Source organism: Misgurnus anguillicaudatus, chromosome 22, assembly GCF_027580225.2.
Source record: "Misgurnus anguillicaudatus chromosome 22, ASM2758022v2, whole genome shotgun sequence".
In the NCBI taxonomy this organism is placed as follows: domain Eukaryota; kingdom Metazoa; phylum Chordata; class Actinopteri; order Cypriniformes; family Cobitidae; genus Misgurnus; species Misgurnus anguillicaudatus.
This window is the reverse complement of record NC_073358.2, coordinates 18,778,141-18,798,477: the sequence shown is the minus strand read 5'-3', so window position 1 is coordinate 18,798,477 and position 20,337 is coordinate 18,778,141. Positions and strand designations below refer to the sequence as shown.

Sequence of the window (20,337 nt, the reverse complement as noted above, 5' to 3'; positions counted from 1 at the left end):
CTTTGTTTATTCGGTTGCTAGGGTGTTCATATTTGGTTGCTAGAGGCGTGGCTTAATACCTCTTGGCATCCACTAGTGTCTACTCTCTGAGTCACGAGTAAAATGGTCCAACCCCTGTGTTTGTATGATGTTCTGATGCGGAGATATAAGGCTTTGTTTATTCGGTTGCTAGGGTGCTCATATTTGTTTGCTGGGTTGGCTTTGGAGTGGCCAATAAAGTGGCCAGTGATTACACTCCGAGTCACAAGTAAAACGGTCTAACCCCCGTGTCTTTACGATGTTCTGATGCCAAGATATAACCTTTTGAATATTATGTTGCTAGGGTGCTCAAAAGTGGTTGCTAGGGGCGTGGCTTAGTTACTCTGTAAGTATTCTGAGAGACTGATTGGAAGCCTGAGTAAAACACTGTGCTGCAAAGATATCCATCTAAGCATTTTATAATGGCAGTCTATGAGATATGTTGCTAGGGTGCCCAAAAATGTTGCTGGGGGCTGGGATGATCTTGAGAGACTGATTGGATCCCTGAGTAAAATGAGACCACCCCCTTGTCTCTACAACACTGTAAAGCAAAGATATCCCACCTGGAACGTTTTTATTCCTTTATATGGGCGTGTTCCCTGCCCCATTATAAGTCAATGGGGTATTTTGGGCGCCTCTTACACCCCAGGGGTACAATGTACACCCCAATGTGATGTATGTTCTTACAGAGCCCACCACCCTCTTCAAATTTGTAACCCACATGTTTCTACAAAATCTTTGAGCGGAGGTATGACCGCAGGTGGAAGGACATGAAAACAACGAACATGGCGGTCAGTAACGTTAAGCAAGAGGTTGTTTTGAAAACTCCAGAAACGCTCAAAGCTGCGATCTACATGTAAAATAATCCACTCATAACAAATGAACGAGTTATTTGTGTAATTTTAATAATAAGCGCCAGTAAATCCACCGCGGGTCTCCAGCGAAACTCTCTCTCTCCCTCCCTCTGTGCTCATGCAGCTGGTCTCTCACGGGCAGAAGTTTCTTGAGGCGCGCACCAACGCGTCGCCAAATAAAGAGTTCTTCTCGCACATAATGCTAATAGTTGTAAAGTTTTCTGAACTTTAAGCAAGCTAAGACAAAACTCTCGTTTATATCAGTTACACGTGCGCTGCTGGAGCGATGTAGTTTGACGCCTAATTCCCTTATAGTACAAACATCTTTGATCTGAAAGACGAGAAAGAGACGCAAATGTGTGGCGGAGTGGAAAAGCTCTGTGTATATTTGTATGTTACTTACCTCAAGTAATTGGAGGTGTGTGTTAGTAATTAACCCTGCAACTATAAAGCCAAAGCTTGTGTCATGCGGAGGGGGTCATAGTTCGTGTGGTCACGTGAGAGAAACCGAAAGCATGTTGGAAATGAAGGCGTCTGTGAGTTCCAGGTGCGAGTTTACCATGTTTCCCTGATGCACCCGTGCATGCTGTCTTTGTGGAGTTTACAAAGTATACCCTCAGTGTCTAAAGTTGGGAAAATCCATCGCTGTTCTCACGCAGTCCTTCCTACCTGCTCTCTTCGGGTCAGTGAGTTAAACATTTTGGCCCAAAACATTCTCTTACACCACATTGTGCACACATCCTCACAAACGCATACATATATTTATTTATTATTTATTTATTTAACACAGTTACTGAGCCTTTGTATTTTGATTTTTGTCCTTAGGTTTTTCTTTTAGGATTACCTGTGTGATCAACAAACTGGGCTTGTTTGTTGTTTTTGTTTTGTTATTTCTCTGAATTTGGCGTTTATTGCCGATGTCAATGGGGAAAGCTTCAAAGTGTGAATTGTGTGTTAAGTTTACTTGACTGTTATGTTGTTTTGAAGTCATCTATTAATTAAAATTGTGAAAAGGAAAACTTGAAACGATCTGTGTTTTTGGTTTATGTATGTAACCAGTGGTATATTTGAGTTATCCTGGGTTTAATTTATGAAATTTGACAGATTTAAAACTGTCTGGCGCCCGAACAAATGTATTAAAGTTGCATCTCTCAATCGTAATTCCCTGGTGTAGTGGACAGTAGCTCTGCCTCTCACCCAGCGAGACCCGGGTTCGATTCTTGCCTCAGGCACTTAAATTTAATTTTTGTTAATTTTGTGTTTTTTGAACTGCCACCGTTACAGAAGTGGCGCCCGAACAGGGACCTATGTTACATTTAACCTGAAGGAGCCTTGAAAGACTTTAAACGTTTGAATGCATTGAAATTTGTATATGAACACTGGAACTGAATTAAGTAATTGTGATGAACTGATGTGAGATTGATTCACTTTTGTGAATGAACTGTTTGACTCTGAATCAGTGAATTAATTGTTTATGAACTGTGTGATGAACTGATGTGAGATTGATTCACTTTTGTGAATGAACTGTTTGACTCTGAATCAGTGAATTAATTGTTTATGAACTGTTTAAACTGTAAATGAATATGAATAAGTTGAACAATCAGTGACTGTGTTGACTTGAAGTGATTTGCATAATTTGAATCTGGTTTATGAACATTTTGAACCTTTTGTTTAGACAATGAATTGACTAACCAATGAATGTGAACTGTTTAATCTTCAATTTTTTTTCAAATGTGTGAATTTTGGATTATTTATTTGGTCACACAATGAACATTGATGTTGAATGCTGTTAAATTGGAATGGAATTTTGACAATCTTTTGACCAATTATATTCATTGAAGAGGTTGAGTTGTTGACTGAATATATTTGCATATATATGTATTTTCTATTGCTGGTTGGAAAAGTGTATTGACCATGAATGGTTAATCTACAGCAGTTTTTGATACCCCTGCTATTTTTTTTGTTAAACCCCAATATTTGTTTTCCCCAAAAAATAACCCTTTCATTCAGATTTTTTATTTTACACACACACACACACACACACACACACACTCAAATTGTAGAGATGGCCACTACCCCTCCCCCACAATCCACATTTGTGGATATAGAAGACTTTGATGCTCCTAGCATTTCCACTCCAAACTGGCCTTATTCTTTACGACAACCCCCTATCCCCAGAGATCAATCTCATGGTTCTGTCTTATATGGCCATACAACTACACAAAGCAGTGTATATCCTGAAACACACATGTATCTGAAATCCCCTACTTTACCAGCTCCAGAACAACCTCTAACTTGGGCCACGGGAAATGATCATATGCAACTTTGTACATCAACTGAGATCACTTCACCCTCATTATCTTCAGTGGTCCAACAGGATCTGCCTGGAGTCCTTCCAACCCCTGGGAGAGAAATACCCCAACGTTTCACAGCTCAGTTTCAGAGTAACTGGGACCAATTGATGCAATCAATGGACAGACAGGAGGAAACTGTGAAAGAACTTACTCAAGCCATGAAGACTTCCTCTGCACACCACAAGATTCAGATCACAGAACTTGCTGCTCAAGTGGAGACAAATAAGCAACAAGTCATTACACTTCTGACAGCTGATAAACAGCAAGAGACGTCTCAAATTGATCAACTACTTAAGGCTGTGAAATTAATGATTTCAGAGGAATTGCATGACCGAGAATCGCTTATTATCAATGAAATTCGATTCATGGTAGAACAGCTTCAGGTGGAGGTCCAGCAGGATTTAAAAGGAATGAAGGATACATTTCTGAAAAGCTTTGATCAACTAACTTCAAAAATGGAACAATGTGCAATTCAAGCAGACAAGTGTCTCACTGGTGTGGCAGATCTGAATGAGAAATTTCAAGCTTCACATGAAGAAACTGTGTCAACTCAAACCACTCAAGTTCCTGATACTAGCCATTCATTACCTCCATCAACAGAAATTGTTCCAAATCTATTACATAACCCCATAATTAAGAGTGACCACATCAGGTTAACCTTCCCCACTTTTGGACGACCAATGGATGATGTTGATCCTTTATTGTACTTAACCAAGTGTCATGATTTTCTAGCTCTCCATCCTTTGTCTGACGCAGATCTCATGGCTACCTTCCGCACAGTGTTGCATGGCACTGCACGAGACTGGTGGGAGGTCAGTCGTTCTAGCATAGCAACATGGAAGGAGTTTGAAACCGCATTTCGTTCTGCTTTTCTATCCGAAGACTACGAGGACGAGTTGGCTGAACGAGTCCGCACTAAAATACAGGGTGAGAAAGAAACAATTAGAGACTTTGCATTCACGTACCGAGCACTATGTAAAAGATGGAAAGCAGATTTTACAGAAAATGAGATTGTTAAAATGATCTTGAAGAATATTAAACCTTACCTTGCAAGCCAGTTACGAGGACGAGTGAATACAGTTGAGGATTTGGTCAGGCTGGGTCACCAACTAGAGAGAGACCATGAGCAACAGCTTCGTTACGAAGGTCGTTTAGAACACAAACAAGTCAAATCACTACCTAACCGTCAGACTGAGAAACCTCCAGTTCTATGTTGGAGATGCAATGGACAACATTCCCCAGGAAACTGCCCAATGTATTTACCCCCAGCATCCCAACAATCATCTGGTCAGCAATATAACCGCTCAAAACCTTCTCACCACTCTGCAAAGTCAGGTGGACGATCAACTAACAACACTGTAGCCGCTTCTTCAGAAAACACTCAACCTCAAAGAGAACTTCAGAGAAACCCTGCACCCATGACCATACCACAACAGTTGGTAGTACCTGTTCGCCTTGCTACATGGATGGGAAAAGCGATCGTGGACACTGGTGCCAGTTACACACTCATTCATGAAAGCCTTGTTAAACAATTTGCAACCCTTGAACAAGTACAACAATGGACATGTGGACCACTTTATCTAGCCAATGGACAAGCTGAGAGTCCTATAGGATGGTTAAATGCCACTATTCAACTGCAGGAGAAAGCTGTTACATTACCTGTTGTTATCCTTTCTTCCCAAGCTTTAGCTTATGCCATAGTCCTGGGTTTGGACTTCGTTTTTTTTAGTGGACTGCAAATTGATGTCAGTGAACTGAAATACTACTTTAAGTATGATCCTACTAAAGAGTATCCATTTCAGCCAGGAAATGCTAGTGAACCTCTTATGAGCCTACCCCTTAAGGAAGAGGGAAAACTACCCAAGAAAGTTCCATCAAACATGACATTGTTAAGTGCAATTCCACCCCCTCAACCCTTGTGCACCATGCTTCACAATGACACCACAGATGATGTTACATTAATCAAAGATGCGGTGGGAAAAGCACATTTACCACCAGATGCCAAACACCACTTAACTCAAATCTTAGGAAGCCACCCTAAAGTATGCACTCACCGAATTGGAAGAACGGATGTCTTACAACATTGTATTTATACCACTTGCCAAGTCCCAATCAAGCAACGACCATACAGATTAAACCCTGTAAAACAACAAGCAATGGAAGAACAACTAGAAGTCATGTTGAGAGATGGAATAGTGGAGCCATCACACTCCAGTTGGGCTTCACCTGTAGTCATGGTACCGAAGAAAGATGGAAAGCTAAGATTTTGTGTAGATTACCGTAAGATCAATGCAATAACCGAAAGTGATGCATACCCAATTCCAAACATCTCTGAAATACTCGAATCACTCTCTGGAGCCTCAATTTTCTCAACCATTGATCTCAATAGTGGCTATTGGCAAGTGAACATGGATCCCAATAGCAAAGCAAAGACCGCTTTCATCGTGTCTGCTGGATTATACCATTTTAACACAATGCCTTTTGGTCTAAAAAATGCACCGGCTACATTCCAAAGGCTGATGGAGAAAGTTCTGGAAGACCTAAGAAGTAAGATATGCTTTGTATATATTGATGATATTATTATCTATTCATCCACCGAGTCGCAACATCTCCAGGATCTTCAGTCAGTACTTCAGAGGCTTGAAAATGCTGGTTTAACCATTAACCTGAAAAAATGCAAGTTCTGTCTCTCAGAAATCACATTTCTGGGCCATGTAGTCAGCGCTAAAGGAATCACTGCTGACCTGAGCAAAGTAGAGGCTATACGCGATTTTCCTGTTCCCCGTAACCTCAAGGAAGTTCAACGTTTCTTGGGACTAGCCGGCTGGTACCACAGATTTGTGCAAAATTTTTCAAAAATTGCTGAGCCTCTCAACACCTTGAAGAAAAAAGGTCAGATGTTTAACTGGTCACCACAGTGCCAACAAGCATTTGATCAGCTGAAAGCAAACCTCATCACACCTCCTGTTCTTGGTCATCCTGATCTTCAGGTTCCTTTCATCATATATACTGATGCCAGTGATGCTGGACTGGGTGCCATCCTCACACAACGAAAGGATCCTAACAATGAAGTTGTCATTGCATATGCTAGCCGAACATTAAACAGAGCTGAGGTGAACTACAGTGCCACAGAAAAAGAGTGTTTGGCAGTTGTTTGGGCCTTAGAGAAGTGGCAACATTACATTGAACACAAACTTTTCACAGTAGTCACAGACCATGCAGCCCTGCAGTGGGTCATGGGATCCACAAAGGCCAACAGTCGTCTTATTCGATGTGTTTTGAGACTCCAAAAATTCAACTTCATCATTGAATATCGTAAGGGAAAACTCAATGCAGCCCCTGACGCTTTGTCTAGATCACCAATCCCAGCCAAATGCACCTTGTACACAAAACAACAGACAACCCAACACTCTGAACTTCCAGTCACCGATGTTGTCTTGTGGGAGGAACAACATAAGGATGATGAGATTGTCAAACTATTCCAAGAAATAGTCAACAAACAAATCCCTCAAATGGAACAATACGAAGTAATCGAAGACAAGTTGTACCGCAAAATGCAACGGGCAAATGATCAGACACAGTACAGAGTGTATGTTCCTGCCAGTCTTAGACCAACTCTCCTTGAGCATTATCATTCTCATCCTTTAAGTGGTCATCTAGGAATCTATAAAACCTACAAACGGCTCCAGGAAGTGGCGTTTTGGCCTAGACTGTGGTCAGATGTCAGGCAATACGTCAAAAGATGTGTGAAGTGCCAAACACTTAAACATGATAACCAGAAACCTGCAGGAAAACTCCAGTCCGTTACTGTCACTCATCCAAATGAAATGTTGGGAGTTGATATCATGGGTCCACTACCTAAAAGCACACAGCAAAACGAGTACCTTTTAGTCTTTGTGGACTACTTCACCCGATGGTCTGAGTTTTTTCCAATGCGGAAAGCCACTGCACAAAATATTGCAAAAATTGTTAGACAAGAAATCCTAACCCGCTGGGGGGTTCCTGATTTCATTTTGTCTGACAGAGGATCCCAATTCATGTCATCTGTGTTCAAGGAAATCTGTTTAAAATGGAAGGTCACTCCTAAGTTAACAACCGCATATCACCCACAAACCAATATGACCGAAAGAGTGAACAGGACCCTCAAGAACATGATTTCAGTTTATGTAGATGACAATCACAGTAAGTGGGATCAATTCCTACCAGAATTACGTTTTGCCATGAACTCTGCCATTCAGGAAACCATTGGTGTAAGCCCAGCCGAATTGCAGCTTGGGAGAAAACTGAAAGGGCCAATGGACAAAATTCTGCATGGTACAAACCTCACTCCTGATGATTCCTGCTACGATGTAGTTACTCACCTTAAGCACCTGCAAGCTCAGGCAAGAGAGAGTATTAGGAGATCCCAACACCGACAGCTCCGCAACTACAACAAAAAAAGACAAGATGTGACATTCAAGAATAAAGATCGGGTATGGCTCCGCAACTTTCCTCTTTCCAGTGCACAGAATAAATTCAGTGCTAAGTTAGCTACAAAATGGAGAGGACCATATCGTGTGTTAAAACAACTCGGACCTTTAAATTACCGCATAACACTAGAAGCAACAGGAGAAGATGTGCGCACGGCTCATGTGTGCAATCTTAAAATGTGCTATCCCACTGCTGAAGAACTCGAAAGCCAAGAGAGAATCCGACTTCAGGATCTTTTCCATGAGACTTCAGATGAAGAAGATTTTTTAGGTTTCTGAGCTCTTTAAACAACCATGGGTTGTTTCAGCAAGGGAGGGAGAGTGTGGCGGAGTGGAAAAGCTCTGTGTATATTTGTATGTTACTTACCTCAAGTAATTGGAGGTGTGTGTTAGTAATTAACCCTGCAACTATAAAGCCAAAGCTTGTGTCATGCGGAGGGGGTCATAGTTCGTGTGGTCACGTGAGAGAACCCGAAAGCATGTTGGAAATGAAGGCGTCTGTGAGTTCCAGGTGCGAGTTTACCATGTTTCCCTGATGCACCCGTGCATGCTGTCTTTGTGGAGTTTACAAAGTATACCCTCAGTGTCTAAAGTTGGGAAAATCCATCGCTGTTCTCACGCAGTCCTTCCTACCTGCTCTCTTCGGGTCAGTGAGTTAAACATTTTGGCCCAAAACATTCTCTTACACCACATTGTGCACACATCCTCACAAACGCATACATATATTTATTTATTATTTATTTATTTAACACAGTTACTGAGCCTTTGTATTTTGATTTTTGTCCTTAGGTTTTTCTTTTAGGATTACCTGTGTGATCAACAAACTGGGCTTGTTTGTTGTTTTTGTTTTGTTATTTCTCTGAATTTGGCGTTTATTGCCGATGTCAATGGGGAAAGCTTCAAAGTGTGAATTGTGTGTTAAGTTTACTTGACTGTTATGTTGTTTTGAAGTCATCTATTAATTAAAATTGTGAAAAGGAAAACTTGAAACGATCTGTGTTTTTGGTTTATGTATGTAACCAGTGGTATATTTGAGTTATCCTGGGTTTAATTTATGAAATTTGACAGATTTAAAACTGTCTGGCGCCCGAACAAATGTATTAAAGTTGTATATCTCAATCGTAATTCCCTGGTGTAGTGGACAGTAGCTCCGCCTCTCACCCAGCAAGACCTGGGTTTGATTCTTGCCTCAGGCACTTAAATTTAATTTTTGTTAATTTTGTGTTTTTTGAACTGCCACCGTTACAAATGTTAAGGTCTAATAGAAAGTAAAGAGCGTCAAGACCTTAAAACAGACTTCATCACATTATAGCACCCATCATAATATCTATATCTAAAGCTCCGTCTCTCATAAACATATATTTATCCGGTCTGTAGGTTTGTTCATATATTTATACCTGTTCATTTTACATACTGCATATTTTTAATGTAATGTATGCATAAATACAAAATACAATGCATACTATATCTTCAATAGTCTATAAAATTAATAACTCAAGATTCTGTCTATCAAGACTTAATCTGTTGTTATCCTCTGGCCATTTTCACTTTAACATTATTAACTTTAAATTGTCCATATTTTAAAACTGTGGTGAGCAGTTAAAAGCTATAGTGAGTGGCAAATAACTGCACATTTTTATAATCCAAAAACAATATAAACTGAGGAACATGTATACCATGAAATATACCTTTACCCAATGAGAACAGTACAGTGCATTTTCATGCACTGTAATAAAAATCCCAGTGAGAACAGTACAGTGCATTTTCATGCACTGTAATAAATGCTTTTAAACTGTATTGCTTATTGTTGGTTATCATGTTAACAAATACAACCTTATTGTAAAGTATTTCCACTTATACATAATAATACATATTTATTAACAGAAATTTTAAAAGAAACAACTGAGGCAAAGATTTTAATGACACTTAATTGAGACCATTAGTCTCGGCAACTATGAATAAGAAACCTTTCAGTAAAGAGTTACTTTGGGTATTTCTAAAAAAAAAATCATCCTTAAATGCAAACAAAAACATGCACAATACATTCACACACACACACACACACACACACACACACACACACACACACACACACACACACACACACACACAGTCTTCTCCTTCGATTTATTTTTAATGGCACTGGAGAATTTATGGTAGGCTACTTGCAGTGTCCTAGATTGGCTTAGAACATTCATCACATGAGCACTCAAAAGAAAACTTATGGCCACTAGCTGTCATTCAGCTTTACTCCCATGGCACCCAGAGCCGGATTAAATAAATGGACTACACTAGGCAGGCTGCATTTTTTGGGCCCCCCCATCGAGGTTATTTATGAATTGAAATCTGAAACTTACCAAAGTTACTAATAAAAGTGAATTCACATTTTACATAGCCGTCTTTGCTTACAAATTGGTTGTTTGTATACCAAATTAAGTCATGTGTTGTATATTAACCAGTCTATCAGACAATTTTTTGCTAAATGTATTATTTATACGTCATTACACGGCTCTATTAAATGCTATTAAATTATCCTCACTTTATCCATTGGGAGTGTCATTGTTAAGGCAGTAGTACCAGTAAATAACCAATAGGTGTCAGTAATCCGCCGGAGAGCTTCGCTGCATAATTCTCTTCAAGATTGAGAATCGCAACGAAATCCTCGTCGAGCAACACGTCCACTGAGGTAAATGTCCTCAAAACACTGGTTATTTATGTTTCAGTTATATAAATTATATAATAACAGTTTTTATATTATGTATAACAGTTTTATCTCGAAGTAATGGTAGTGCTAAACTCTAATGTATCGTTTCTGAGGCTGCTAGATTTTTCTTTACGCTATTCACGTTTGTGAAGTGAATTTAAAGCACATATTGCTTGTATTTGACTTAGTTAGCCACTATCCATTGGTTTTGTTATCATGTTTGGTATCTAACGTGATTTTTGTGGGGCTTAAAGAAAAAAGTCATGAATTATTATGCAAGGAACTGTTTTTTTTTTTGCCTCGTTATTATACGCAAACATGCCTTATATAACGTAGGGAAATGATCGTTTGTCCTTTATTTATTTATTTTTTGCAGCAACCATGTCTGTGTCCTTAAAGGAACTCTGTCAGGTACAGATTAGAACTATGAACTTGAAAATCAACCATTCTGATGACTGGCGTCCCCATCCGAGTCACCACCTCAGACAACAACAGTCATAAACTCACAAACACAAATACACTCAGTAATGCGCTTAATAAAGAAAGACTTAACTATGATTTTATCTGTGTTAACCTATGATATCAGTTATTGATGTATTTTAAATATTTACGTATTACTAGGCTTATCATACATGCATTGAAGTTTTAAAATGTATCTAATATAATACTGTAATTAAATTGAATGTTTTGGATACCACCATTAAATTATTTTGTGCATGTAAAACACAAGCAGCAATGTTTTTATTGAATTCAATTTTGAATTAAATTGAATGTTTTGCATACCACCATTAAATTATTTTGTGAATGTTAAACACAAGTAAATGTTTTATTTATTGGAGATAAAATGGCTGTTTAATTAATATAATACTTCTGTTTGTTAGGCACTAACAAGTGAAAATAGTTAGGTTTAAGTACATTTATTAAAAGTCGATAGCTGTAATGCTTCTGTGCAGAAGGAAGCCCGTGAGCCACGAAGGTAAGTTTGCGAGCAGATTCATTTCCACTTATTAGACAGCAGTCCGCTCATCGTGTTTTGTATTGCATCACTTAAAGATCGTAAACCTTTAAAATCGAGTTTAGTAAGATGTATACTACAGTCAGCTTTGGTTAATTATTGAAGCATCGTCTTTAAGGCTCAATGTGACCGCAGTATTTGTTGAACACTGCTGGCAGCGGCGACGTCTGTGTCCGTACCATTTTATCAATGAGAGCATAAGCTCGTATCTCTCTGCTTCCGAGTCATAAAGCTCGTCTTTAATGAAATAATGTTTAATAACTTAAAAAATACGGCGTTTTTTAATTTCCTGAAAAATAATGGTTTTGGAGATATGGGGATCCCGCCCGACAGCGGCGAAATTGGAGATGGGACATTTGTAAAAAAAAAAAAAAATTCCCCCTCTGTCTGGGCCCCATCCCGTCAATCGGGCCCTAGGCACGTGCCTAGTTTGCCTTTGGGTTAATCCGGCTCTGATGGCACCACAGTAGCACTGATAAAACAAACAGCAACGGACTAGCAAAATCCACTCGTTAGACCCCTTTGTCTCTTCCACTCTTTTCTCTAAGGAGATGTTATCCTGAGGACTGGGTTACAGGCTTAAGAAGGGCTGAAAGTTGTATGTGCTCAGAAGCCTCAGAGGAGCAAATTCATGGCCAAAAGTGTATAGAGTAAGTTGCTGGAACATTAATCTAATTAATTTATGCACAGTCTTCCCTTTTCCTCTGCTGACTGCCTATTCTCTTAGCATGAGACACATAGGCCTACATATACTGTATAGATCAGGGGTCTTCAACTACTTTTCTTCGGGGGCCAGATTTTAAAATTGTAAATATGACGCGGGCCAAACTTTTACCCCTATTTTTACTTTTGATATTTTTTACTTTTACCATATATGTGTGTGTGTTGTTGTCGTTTTTGTTACTTTTGGTGTAGTATATTTGAAAAAAAAAAAACATTAAAAACATGCATTTTCAAAATAAATTGAAATTTAAAAGCCTTTAAATAACTGAAAACTCATATTTTCTTTATTAATATTTAAAAACAATTGCAGTTTAACATGTAAGAGCCAAATGTTAATAGTAAAAGTGTAAGAGATAATCACTCCTAAACATTTTGTTTATAACTCTTTACTTTCATTAATTGTTACATGTCAACTACTCACAACATATAGCCAGTCTTCTCCTAATTACTAAAATTGCAATACATGTTTTCTTTTTGAACATTTTATAGATATATATAGGCTAAACAGCCTTTCCATTATACATTACATACAGATATAACTGTCGGGAGTTCGCCCCCTAGTGGCGTAATGAAAATGTAGTTTAATCGTAAATCTGTCATGTGAGAGAAACTTTAATCTACGAAAATATGCATAGTTAATAATCTACTTACCAGTAATTAAAGTATTCAAGTGTTACTTATAAAGTAAAACAAACAATAATTAATAATTTTAACTTTGCACACAGTTTTGATTGGAACACACTGAAATACATCACTTACAAGATTTGTTATTTTCAACGAGGAATTTGTTCAAGAGATCAGTTTAGCAACTAGTCAGACCATAAAAAAAAACGAAACCGGAAGTACAGTTCGGATCCAGACGTGTATCGCGTCAGCGCACGTGCGTCTGATGAAACCGTTTATACACTTGCATGTCTCCAATGTTTCACTCTTATTCTTACTCTAGAGTGAATAAATAACTCAGACCACTGCTAGATGCCCGTGACTATGCTTTTGTGGCAAAGTGGTCTTTTTTTGAAAGTAATGACCAACACTCAAAAGTATAAAAATAGACTACGCCACCCTGGAACTACACCAGGGAATCACAGTTCACTTAAACGTTAAGGAACCCAGGTTCATTCCACTGAATGAAATGAGCAAGAGACATGGGTAGCAAAATTTGAGTTGTAATTTATTGTACAAATATTAAAAGACAGACAAGGATAAAATGGTCATCACTCAGCTAATAGCTGAGACTGGTAAATCACAAAACACTTCACAATTACAGGGCTGCAGTCTATTGGCATCAGAAGAGCTAAGGAAAGAAAGCACAAGAAATCACGCTAGGTGCACACATACACACGCACACACATTCCAATACCAGTGATTTTATCGTTGGTGCTCACACAGCAAACACAGCACAAAGTGACTCGGAAAAATTATAACCAAGACAGAGGGAAAGTCTCACTGCCGTCGGACACACAGCTCCTGCAATTATAATACAAAACAAACAAATATCAATAGAAAGTTGTTAATTTACTATTTACCCAAAGTAAATAGATGAGGATAGATTAGTCTCAGCCTCAGACGTCACGCTCACAAACTATTGGCTAAATGTCTGATGTTTTTCGTACACTTTTCTGGAAACCCTGTGAGAATGTCTAAAGTCGTCTTTTGATTGGTTGAAATAAACCGGATTTCCAGGAGACGCGAGTGTCGCGATTAGTTTCGGTCCCTGGAAAACAAAGCTCTGGCGTTCCATTGATGCAGAGAATTGATGCTTCAAACAGACATTTAACGGGAGAGTCTCATTGGTGTGGCTGTTGATGAAGTGCACAACGTTGTTCTATGGTGAGTAATGTTGTTTATTTAGATGCTATTCGATTGCGGCTGGTTATTTCAATAACTGACTTGTTGCCAGCCGGCTCGTTATTGTGAGGAGTCCGAAACGTGACGCTAGACGAAACAAACTGTGATTGGTTGTTTGACATGTCGGTCAAACAGCTTGTGGGTGGGCTTTGTCCAGAAAAAGCAGCGAAAAACACCAGACCTTCAGTATGAAGGTCTGGCTACGCGAGACTAAGGATAGATGAACAAAAAAATAGGTAAGTTGACAGCTAAATAATAACCTCAAAGAGAGAAAATCATAAGAAACTTAAAGTAACAAATCCCAAAAGAAAATCTCAGAGCACTGAGTTAAATGGGAGTAATAAAGAAAACACTAAATTAAACAAATCTGAATGAACACGTCCTTTAGGCGCGTGATTATGTCCCCACAAGACGTGCGGGAAGAATGTTTTTAGATACAGCCACAACAGGAGCAGGCTTTAACAGACAGCTCCGAAATTGCGCTGCGCCAAATCATTCAGAACAAACCAAATAATAAACAACAATCAGAAATGTATAGAAAAAAAAGAAAAGAAAACAAATTCCAGCAGGAACAAAACAGCAGCGTGCTTCAGGATGTAGTAGTAGTAGGGAATGCAGCACGCACAGTCTTAACCCTAACAGATAACACGCATGATTAATACATCCATTTAAAGTATATAAACGACAAATCAAATATAATACACATACCGGGTAACACAGCAGTTCACCACACCAACTAGCAGAGCTGACGTCAATATCCGCGAGAGATCAAAGGGATAATGCCAGGCAGCATGTATTGGACTACGCCGCTAAACGCTGCGCCAACGCCAGTGGTAGACACATGGGAAGGCTGCAGCAAAGATAAACATAGCTGATCCCCACACCACACCAACTTAAACTTCTGGCAATGCACTAGATGTCTTACGTACCTGGGACTAGGCGAACATAACGGCTGCTTTGCAATAAGCTATAACCAACACAAAGCGCTAGCGTTAACAATATAAGCCGGTATTAAACGACAAAGCCAAATGCTAAAAATGCTTACCTCCTTAGTGTACACAAAGCCCCACAAGCGACACAAGCGGTGCTAAAAGATCTGCACGGCTATGTATTATACACAGACCTCCATTGAATGCCAATAACAGGAAGAGCACAGGCACAGAACGGATGACGCACATCCGGTCGGCACCAAGCAGCCTTTTATCCACCCTTCCCTAGCGAACCATAGGCTGTCAATAATCTGACGTCACTACAGGGAGGATCTAACTACCCTGCCACAATCTACCCCTACTTTTTGTATCGTTGCCCCGACGATAGAATACGGCAACCCCACAATTCCCCTTATCAATTCCAAGGCCTGAAAATGGCAGAAATCCCACTAGAAACAGACCCCCCTAGGGGCACAGCCTCACCAGGCACTTCCACTGACCGTGGCAGGTGATGGAGATTCGAGTGCTGACCTGCTCTGGGCTTCGTTGACCTCCGCAAAGCCATTACCTCAGTACCTGGTTGGCCTGCAGACACAGTAACAGATCCCGAAGGGAGACCCATCTCCCCAGAACGGTGCTGTCCTTGGGCTACTGGAATCACAGGTACCGTCCCAGGGGGACAAGGGTCCAAAACATCCAAGGGAGCTTGAACAGCTGCAGTGACTAAATCACTAACAGCCGGACTCTGAGCCTGGGGGGTTTCAGGCAGGAAAATTAGCAAATTGCCCTCGTCTGGCTCATCCTCTAAAGGCAGCGCCCCCTCCGCCAAAGGCCTATCCTGAGGGCTCAAAACTGGACGGTCCCCTAAAATCTTAGCCTTCAACAAAGAGCGATGAACATGCCTTACCTTACCCAACTCATCAACCGGTGCAATTGTATATACTGAACCCCCTTCAACAGGTGCCTTCACTACTTTATACGCAATTGGGCTCCACAAGTCTTGGATCTTATGGCGACCTCTCATGCCACACTCATGGAAGTAAACCAACTGGCCCTCCTCAAGTGACACACACCGCACATTCTGTTCATAATGCATTTTACGTCTCTCCGCTGCCATCCTTAGCCGATCACGTGCCCTTTCAAAGGCCACATGGAGCCTAGTTTGATGTTCCACAACCCACTCATGAACATTACCTACCCCCACCTCCTGGACTCTGCCCAACAAAAAGTCAACTGGGAGCCGTGGTTCTTGCCCAAACATCAAGAAATATGGGGACTCACCAGTGGTCTGATGTGGGGTGGTATTATAACAGAAAAGGACTTGCGGAAGACAGGACACCCAGTCCCTTTTTCGAGAAACCGGCAGTGTGCGGAGGAGATTATGCAAAGTCCTATTGAAGGGCTCGCACTGGCTGTTACCGGCCGGATGGTAGGGAGTAGTGCGAGACTTCTCGACTTTGTACAAGTGACAGAGCTGTTGGATGAGAGAGGATTCGAAGTTACGGCCCTGATCGGAATGAATCCGACCAGGGACCCCAAACTTAAAAAAACACTCAACCACTACAACTTGGGCCACAGTCTCTGCCCGTTGGTCCCGTGTGGGCACAGCCATGGTGAATTTAGTGAAAACATCAGTCATCACAATGATATTCTCAACTTCTGAACAAGAGGGTTCAAGCACAGTGAAGTCAATGGCTAGAATCTCGTTAGGTCTCGAACCCAACAAATGGCCCATGAAACTACGGGCAGTAGGGCCCCCATGCTTAGCAACTTGGCACCTTTCACACTCCTGGCGCCATTGTGCCACTTCAGATGACATCCCAGGCCAATTACACCGCTGCTGTACCAACTCAGTGGTACGTTCATTCCCCTGGTGCCCATGCTCTTGATGAAGCTGCCTCAAAACCTCAGACTTCAAGGGGGTGGGTAAAACCAATTGAAAACGCTCCTCACCCCCATCAGAGCGGAACACCCGTCGATACAGTACACCCTCTCTCTCCACGAAACGATCCCACTGACGGAGCAGGGTCAACCCCAGCTTAGACAACCGTCTGCGTTCTTCCGCTCTAGGGAACACCTTTCGTTTCCAGAAGGGCAATACTTCCTTAATCACTGGGTCGGCCTGTTGCAAAGAGCTCAAATCAGCAGCGGTGTAACTGGGCAGAGCTGTAATCACTGCTTGAGTGGCTGCAACAGCTGCCGGTGTGCCTCCAACTTGCTGTACAGCATGAGGAACTGCAGTGCCTGGAAGCAAGTCCCCTACCATGCTAGAGTCAAGTGGGTGCTGCCTCGACAGAGCATCTGCATTTCGATTACATCTGCCTGATCGATACTTTACTTCAAAATCGAAGGCTGCAAGTTGTGCTGCCCAACGCTGCTCCGTTGCCCCAAGCCTTGCCGACGACAGATGGCTAAGGGGGTTGTTGTCAGTGAAGACAACACATTTGTGCCCCAACAAATATTCCCGAAACTTTTCAGTCAATGCCCACTTAAGCGCCAAAAACTCTAACTTCATAGAGCTGTAGTTGTTCATATTGCGCTCAGTGGGCCTAAGACTGCGACTGGCATAAGTGATTGGCTGCACTGCTCCTCCCTGTTCTTGCGAAAGAACTGCCCCCAGCCCACTAAAACTAGCGTCAACCTCTAAAATAAATGGCAAAGTATAGTCGGCATAGGCAAGCACAGGGGCAGAGGTGAGTTTACTCTTCAAGGCCTCAAAACTATCCTGACAAATCTCATCCCAGGCACCATTAACACTTACCTCTCTACACTTCTTGGTCCTGCCACCTGCCAGTTCAGCCACCAGTTTATGCAGAGGGGCTGCCAACTTGGCAAACCCCTCCACAAACCGGCGGTTATAACTGGCAAAACCCAGAAACGAACGCAACTCGGACAGACTTGTAGGACTGCGCCACTGAGCTACCACCTCAATTTTACTCGGATCTGTAGCCACACCTTGAGACGACACCACATGCCCCAAATACTTCACCTCCCGTTGGAAAAATGCGCACTTCCCTAACTTATCTTTAAGTCCTTCAGCCCCTAGCCGACCCAAGACCACTTCCAGACGCTCAAGGTGTTGAGCCACGGAGGAAGAGAACACCACAATGTCATCTAAATTCAAAAGCAAAGATTGGCACTGTTGGTCACCGAACAAACTTTCCATAAGGCGTTGGAAGGTGCTGGGAGCGTTACAAAGCCCAAATGGCATTCTATTCCACTCAAAGAGGCCAAATGGGGTACATAAAGCCGTCTTAGGCCGGTCAGCTTCAGTAACAGGCACTTGATTGTACCCGCTGGCTAAGTACATAGTGGAAAACCAGCGGGCACCTGTCAGGGCATCAAGGGACTCCTCAATACGAGGCAACGGGAAAGCATCCTTCCTAGTTTTAGAATTAAGTTGACGATAGTCTACACACATCCGTAGACTACCGTCCTTCTTCTTAACCAAAACAATAGGTGACGCATATGGACTGCAGCTTTTCCTGATAACCTGTGCCTCAAGCAGTTGATTAACTCATTCACCGCCAGCCTTTTTGAGAAAAGTTGGCCACCTGCATTTTTGTGATTTTAACAAAATTTTCACAAAATTCCTTGCAGGAAAAATTATTTTCTATAAATATATAAACATACAAATTATATCAAATTAAAGAACACACCCTCTGCTTTCAAACAAGCAATAGACAAACAAACAAACAAACAAAATGGGGAAAAACATTTCATTATATATTTACTTTTTCTACTTAATTTAACCACTGAAATATGGACATTTCTCTTCAAAAATACAACATTTTGAGCAAAAAGCTTAAAAAATTGCGTTTTTGTAAAGAAATTTATGTTAGAGATCAGACTCAGAATGACTATCAAACATAAAGAGAGTTAAAATAAAACGTTATATTTTTTTAACTTCCGTTTTTGATAAATTCGTTTTGGCGTCATCTGGTGGATAAAAGCGGTATTACACTTTCACTTTGAAATTCGTCCAGAAAGGCATACTTATTAGTTAAAAATGAACTCATAAATGACGAGATAACTCGTCAATGGCGGTGAATGAGTTAATGTGGGATTTTACTACCTCATACTCCGAAGGTGGTATACGCCTATACGGTTGCCTGACAGGGGTATCATCCACAAGCAGAATATCGTGGGACAGGAGGTTAGTGCACCCCAGATCACCCTCATGAGCTGAAAACACAAATTTGTATTTATGAAGCAAGGCCCGAACCTGAATTTGCTCTTCCCCTGCCAAAACTGACAAATCTACAGACTCAATCTGGTCCTCCACAGCAGAGGAGACCAAAGAACTATGGGAACCTATAGTAGCAGTTACAGACCTTACCTAAACTCCCTTCTGCCAAGGAGATGGCTCAGATTCTGATCAAACACGTTTTTCGGTTGCATGGTCTTCCGACTGATGTGGTCTCAGATAGGGGTCCTCAGTTCATCTCTCGTTTTTGGCATGAGTTCTGCAGACAGATAGGCGCTACTGCCAGTTTGTCTTCAGGCTACCACGCCCAGACCAACGGACAATGTGAACGGGCTAATCAAGATCTCTGTCGAACGCTCCGCTGTCTGTCGTCACGTTATCCGAATTCCTGGTGCCAACAGCTCTCCTGGGTCGAGTATTCGCATAACTCCCTCTCCGTCGCATCTACTAATTTATCCCCTTTTGAATTATCGATTGGTTTTCACCCCCCCTTTTTCCATCACAAGAACCCGATGCAGCGGTTCTGTCTGCTCTAGCTTTCGTCCACAGGTGCAGACACACTTGGAAGCGAGCTAGAACTCTTTTATTACAGAACACCAGACGAACCAAGGCTGCGGCTGATCGATACCGGCGACCTTCACCTCGTTATATGTGTGGTCAGAAAGTATGGCTTTCCACCAAGGATTTGTCTCTCCGGGAGCCCTCTCGCAAGCTGGCTCCCCGTTTCATTGGGCCATACAGTATTGTTAAGGTCGTCAGCCCGGTAACGGTCAAGCTTAAGTTACCACCTATTCTTGGTCGGGTGCACCCTGTTTTTCATGTATCCAGGGTTAAACCAGTGATTTTTTCCCGCCTTAATCCCTCTGCATCTGCCCCTAAACCCCCCGCCCCCTGTCTAGTGTATGGTGCTCCTGCCTATACGGTTAGGAGATTGTTAGATGTGCGTCGCAGGGGCAGAGGTCATCAGTATTTAGTGGACTGGGAGGGCTACGGTCCGGAGGAGAGGTGTTGGGTTCCGGCTCGAGGGATTTTGGACCCTGGTCTGATTGAGGATTTTCGTCGGCGACAAGGTGAGCCTCCTCCGGAACCGTCTGGTGCCGGTCCTGGGGGGGTACTGTCACGCCTCCTGGGTGATCGGTTGTGTGGGTGTTTGTGGTTGTTTGTGTTACCTCTGTGGTGAAGGATCCTCACGTGCGCACTGGCTCCTCTCTCTCCT

At 41.6% G+C, this 20,337-nt stretch overlaps 1 protein-coding gene and 1 long non-coding RNA gene across 2 annotated transcripts; both read left to right on the top strand.

The window, feature by feature from the left end:
• Window positions 1-860: 860 nt before the first annotated feature.
• LOC141358893 (uncharacterized) lies at window positions 861-8,855 on the top strand. Its single transcript, XM_073860781.1, has 3 exons — window positions 861-1,554; window positions 1,698-8,341; window positions 8,485-8,855. The coding sequence occupies exon 2, from the start codon at window positions 2,791-2,793 to the stop codon at window positions 7,972-7,974; it is 5,184 nt and encodes a 1,727-aa protein (XP_073716882.1). The 5' UTR covers window positions 861-1,554; window positions 1,698-2,790; the 3' UTR covers window positions 7,975-8,341; window positions 8,485-8,855.
• A 1,105-nt stretch (window positions 8,856-9,960) lies between these two features.
• LOC129439384 (uncharacterized) lies at window positions 9,961-10,957 on the top strand. The gene is made up of 2 exons (XR_008642790.2): window positions 9,961-10,381; window positions 10,776-10,957. It is a non-coding gene; the product is annotated as an uncharacterized lncRNA (long non-coding RNA).
• The last annotated feature ends 9,380 nt before the right edge of the window (window positions 10,958-20,337 follow it).

Bases quoted from the DNA above. Each gene is read 5' to 3' on its own strand.
- LOC141358893 (XM_073860781.1), top strand. From the start codon at position 2,791: ATGGTTAATCTACAGCAGTTTTTGATACCCCTGCTATTTTTTTTGTTA.